Here is a 5761-nt window from a genome sequence, read left to right on the forward strand (position 1 = left end):
GCTACAGTTTGGATATTGCATACCATCTGGTAAAGACAACCAGGTGAAAAATTCCTTGGGCAGGCACATGAGCGATGTATCAGGAACCAAAGAGGTTTATGAGTTTACTGGGACATTTGGTAGTCTCAGATTGTGTGCCATTACTGTTGATGGAGAGACAGATGGCCTTGGGACTTTAGAGCAGGCAGTCTTGCTATGGAGGATACGCCAAGCGCATGTTAGCGTTATGTCTTTGTAAGACGATCGAGATGGGGAGTATTGGATATCATAAGTGTTGAGCGGGATAGTTTTGAGCGGTATGTACCTGTACCGAAACCAAGTTGTGTGTTTGACGATAAGCTGTTAAGAAAAGGTATCATACAGCAAATACATCACTTGTGTTTCTCTACCCATCGGGAACACCAAGGGGTACAAAGATATGAAGTGTGAACTATAATTGATCTAGTATGAACATAGTTGTAGCTTCATTGCGTCACAGTGTCAGACATGTCAGATGGCTATGACAGAGGATCAGTTATCTATCATGTTATTGTTGAGCTTGCTTTTGCCGGAGTGGAAATGAGGCATGGTGATTATGGACATTGTTATTGGATTTTAAATCACCATATGTGGAAATGATGCCACATGGGTAGTCATGGATAGACTTACCAAGTCAGCCCATTTCCTAAGTAATTAAGAAAACAGTCAGAGCTAATCAGTTGGAGCAGACCTACATTATTGAGTTTGGGAGGTTTCATGGATGTCAACATTGTATCGGATTGGGATTCAAAGTTCACGTCTACATTTTTGGAGTCATTCAGAAGGAACTTAGGACAAAGATCCACAGGAATACAACTTATTATCAGCATACAGATGGTTAGTCACAGAGGACTATTCAGACTTAGAGGACATGCTCAGGGATTGCGTCTTACATTGGGATGGAAGATCGGAAAACATTACATCGACAACTGTCGTTCGAGCATTGAGATGACACCGTATGAGGCTATTTATGGTAGGCCTTGTCATATACCACTTTGTTGGACCAAAGTGAGGAAGTGACATGAGTTAGAACTATTAATGGTTCAAGACATGGTATAGCAAATGGACATGCTCAAGGATTTGCTTTGGGACGCCCATGACGACATAGGATTTATGCAGCTAAGCGTCGTAAGGATTTGGAGTTACATATGAGAAATCTAGTATACCTGAAAATAATGACATTTCAGGGAGGACTTAAGACTCATAAGCTCAAGCAACTAAAATCGAGGTACATTGGAATGTATCCTCCGGTGGAGCGAATTGGAGCAGTTGATTGCAGTTATTTTATCAACAGTGTATCAGACTTCCAGGACGTGATCCAAGTGAGATCAAATTCAGATGAGGATTGACTATCCGAAGATTTTTTTCTTAGGATGGTATTGGACAGCCGACTCAGGATTTGAATTCGAGGACGAATTCCTCGTAGGTGGGGAAGAATTGAAAAGATCCAAATTTCGGCCCGGAAAAATTTAGCCCAGTAAGAGCCAATTACATTGCAGAAAACCCTAAATTTTTCTTATTTAAGAGGAGATTTCGTGGTGGCATCTGACAGAGACTTTTGGGGATGGCAAATCCCTGCCTTAACGTCACCGAAAGAGCCACAAATAGCCACCATGAAAGAGAAGCCATCCCACCATCCGAAAAGAGAGAGTAGAGCTCTGCAGATTCGTTTTGGGGGAACAGAAGTGCGATCGACCAGATATGAGTATTTCGAAGCTAAATTTTGAGGTTGTGTTCTACACTCATAGATCTATGTGTATCAGAAAGCAGATCGTCATTTGGAATTTTTATCTATGAGTTATGGTTGTTTCTTTGGGGCTGATATCTACAGATCGGATCCGCGAACAGTCAACTTCATCAGCGTTTTACCGTTGATACAGAAGGAACCAAGGAACGGACGAGATATCACTGGAAATATCTCGATGCCAGATTTTCAGATAATCTATCCGATCGTCAAATCGACGTACGGTTAGAAAGTTATTGACGTTTCGTCTTGGCAAAAAATAAAGCTATTGAGTTGCAGAGACATTTCCGACCAGTCTAGGTGTAAGTGAGAAACGGTCAACAGAAACAAAATATTTCAGTGTGAAATTTGTCAGTAAGTATTTAATTGTCTTATCTATCATCTCCTGCAAGCGGATCGTTATTCCGAGTTATTTTCTGAGAGTTATGCTTGTTTTCGTGAGAGGTGTTGGTGCAGTTTGCGTTTACGACCAGCCTGGAGATGAAGCTACTTTCGTTAAGAAAATGGTGTCCGATCGGAGTACACTTGGTGTCTGTGGATAGAGGACATATAAGACTACATTATGACCGGAGGGATCTAAAGGTTAACGGTCAGTTCTTGAGTTGTTCATCTGTTTGCTCTATGGTTCAGCTCTGCCAGAATATCATATTGATCTAGTTTCAGAGAACTCCGGAGTTGCTGTGTTAGAGCCGTCAAGGTCCATTCGGCTTTTCCTAAAGTTTCTTCAGAACCCGTGGCAAAGGTGAGGGTCTATTCCGTAAGTCCTGTACCAGTGTAAAATTCTCTCTATCGTAGTTTAGATTTCGAATCATGATCCGTCTGTTTGAATTAAGTCTGTTTCAGTCTTGATTGTTAGTTAGTTCATTCATTGCAAACTGGAACTAGAGGTCTAGAGGATTCAACCGTTGATTTGATTGTGTGATGTTAAGAGATGCGATATATATATGTATGTATACATAGTTATGAGTAGGGACTATGTGAGTGGGCGGGGGTCCAGAGATGTCTGGACTAGCGACGCAGCTTTGGCGGGCGGGGGCTTAGAGACGTATGGGCTAGCGACGCAGATTGTGTGGGGCGTGTGTGCAGAGACGTTTGTATTCGATGCAGCTTTGGAGGACAGGGGTACAGAGACATACTGTACTAGCGACGCAACGTATGTATATATATATCTGTATGAGGAGATGTGGGGTGTATGGACTAGCTATATGCTATCATCGCATTGTTTTTGTTGTGTTTGTGTGATGCTTTAGGCGTCTTGTTTGTTCATGCTAGAGCTAAACTTCCATAGTGGGAGTTCTATTACTCAAGTCAGTGTTTTGCGTGTTTAGCATCTCATACCTCACGGAGTAACTCCGCTGTTACTCACCCCTCATTTCCTTCCCCTTTCAGATGAGACTGACGAGAAGGAGTGATTGCTATCGGGCTGGTGCTTTGAGAGTTTTATTTCTGTCTTTTTCAGACTTGCGGTTTTTATGCTTTTATCGATATTTTTGGAAATTATTATGTTATTTGGATTTATGGTTAATTATTTTATTTATGGTGTTTGGAGACGATTCAGGAGGATTAATAAATGAGGATTTCAAGATTATTATTTTTATTATTTATTTTGGAAAATACGGGTGTTACAATTACCCAAGTTTAAGACTTGTGTTTCGTCAATAATTTGTTCACGTTTAGGATCAGATATAGTATCTTTTACATTATACCAGGCTTGACATTCACTCTTTGCATATCTAACTAGCTCGAATGGGTCCCTGTCAATACCTCTAAAATAGCTTGTCATTCCTTACCTTCCAAATGTACCAGATAATCTAAGGATAAGGGTCTCTATCCTTTGCTGGTTCTATAATACTATTTTTCCTCCAAAATAGATAGTCCATGTTGGCGTAGATACTCGAGATAGGGAAAATTTGAGAGCTTTACGGTGTTGATGATAATGTCCATGCTTGTAAGGCCGGTAGGTATTCGAAGATCGCATGAGTAACAGTTTCTTCTGGCTCACCTGGACAGTAGTTATCACATCGCATATTGCGACGTACCAAATTCCTTGTGACCATTACCTTCCTTGAGATTAATTGCCATATAAGATGACAAATCTTTTGTGGTGCATTAACCAAATGCCATCAAAAATGCTGTCAGTATATGGATATCACATGTCTGAACAACATGTGATTAATTCTCCTTTCTAAAACATGTGTCAGTGTCTGCTAAATCTCTGTAATGGGAATGTTATCCTCTTATGCAACTGGTTTTTCTCTCTTTCCATTTTAGAATTGGTCGTAATGTGTTTGTCAGAGGACCTGGCAAACGAGCCACTGTTTTTTGTAGGAGTATCCATATCGGTTATCCAATTCCAACAGAACCATTTTTTCTATAACAAAACCAAAACCAAAATTGTCCTAAAAAGAAATAACCAATCCACCCTAAAACGGTCAGTAAAGTATAGAATCGGTACATTTATTCTCAACCTTTTGTACGATATACACTTTTGCCTCCAATTGATATACAAAGTAGAACATAAACAAACAAAATAACAGCGTGCCGTCATCAAACCTAACAGAAATAACTCTCTTTGCTTTTTCGGGATGATAAGTTTCTACCTCCGACTATCTCCGACGCTGAAGCCTCTGCAGCGGCAATCCGAAGTTGATCAATCAAGGCATGTGTATTGCCTTCAACTGCAAGAATTTCTCCCAGCTGTTTACTTCCGATCACCACCTTCGCTTTCCAAACTCCGTTTCTTCTTTGCGGTGACACTTGAATTGTCGCGCCAACTCTTCTAGGGCTTAGTGTACCTTGTCTAACAAGGTACCCTAGAGTTTCCTCCTCCTTTATTGGCGGCAACGACCTGCAACTCCGACTTCTGTAATATTCTTCCATGATTGAAGAGCCACCAGCGTCGGAAGCTGCTCTTTGAGAGCAATTCCCCATCTTCACAGAAATTAAATATGAAAAAAGAAGAAACAGAGTGGAAACAAAACGTAGAGTATGATAAGACTATTTGTTGGTTCTTGATGGGTTTATTATATATACACGTATATTATTATGTATATGCTTATATACAAAATATAGTATATGTACAAAATATTATCATCATACAAGAAATATACGTATTGCATTGCATACGGACAAATAGTTAATATGACCCGTGAGGTTGTCACCAATAATGTGTTTGATTTCCGTTTATTAATTTTAGAGTTGCACCACCAACAGCGGACAGTAGCAGTATCATCGTTATTAACTTTCTTACTGTCAACTTAGAGATAATATTTATTATTTTTTTGAGTTTTAGGACTGCTTAATTTGTCGGTAGGAAAGGAATATCAGAAATGAGATCCCGTGACCTTATATAGAAGTAATATTCATTAACTCAGCCGTCATCATCTGGTTCACCTTCTCACGGATCACGGGGGTTGTTTTTAAAATGAGATAAATGCAACTGCAAAGCATAAAACTGTAATGACCCACCATTCCCACCATCTCCACTTCTTTCTCCAACCCCACCACTTCCAACTTCTTCTCCACCATCTCCACCTTCTTTCCCACCACCTCCATCTTCTTTAAAATTAAGAAAGAGAAAGAGAGAGAGAAAGAAAGAGAGAGAGAAGAAGAAGAAGAAGGGAGAAAGCTCACCTGAGCTCGTCGCCGGAGCCACCACATGCCAGACCGTTGAGCTCGCCACCACCATCATCCGCAACCAAAGGTAACCGGAAACCGCCATATTTTTGAGTTTAGTTTCGGCCGTTTTAGTAAATCGACCATAACTTCTTAACCGTTGCGAATCTCGTGCATCCAAGCCCATCATCGTGTTCCTCTCGTCGAGACGAAGCCGTAGACACCAAGCACGCCTCAAACGGAGCCCGGACGAAGCCGTACGCGCCTCCAGAAAACCGCCCTTCGCGCGCGCGTGAAACGCACGCGCCGCCGCCGGAAATCGTCGCCACCGCAGCTCCGCCGCCGGACCACCGTCCGCCGCCGCAGCTCCGCCGTCGCCGCCGG

At 41.5% G+C, this 5761-nt stretch overlaps 1 protein-coding gene across 1 annotated transcript; it reads right to left on the bottom strand.

The window, feature by feature from the left end:
- Nucleotides 1–4236: 4236 nt before the first annotated feature.
- Nucleotides 4237–4756, bottom strand: LOC106326309. Its single transcript, XM_013764318.1, has one exon. It carries the CDS (start codon nt 4691–4693, stop codon nt 4316–4318), a length of 378 nt encoding a protein of 125 aa, XP_013619772.1. The 5' UTR covers nt 4694–4756; the 3' UTR covers nt 4237–4315.
- Between the last annotated feature and the right edge of the window lie 1005 nt (nt 4757–5761).

This window comes from Brassica oleracea, chromosome C2, assembly GCF_000695525.1.
Source record: "Brassica oleracea var. oleracea cultivar TO1000 chromosome C2, BOL, whole genome shotgun sequence".
Taxonomy (NCBI): domain Eukaryota; kingdom Viridiplantae; phylum Streptophyta; class Magnoliopsida; order Brassicales; family Brassicaceae; genus Brassica; species Brassica oleracea.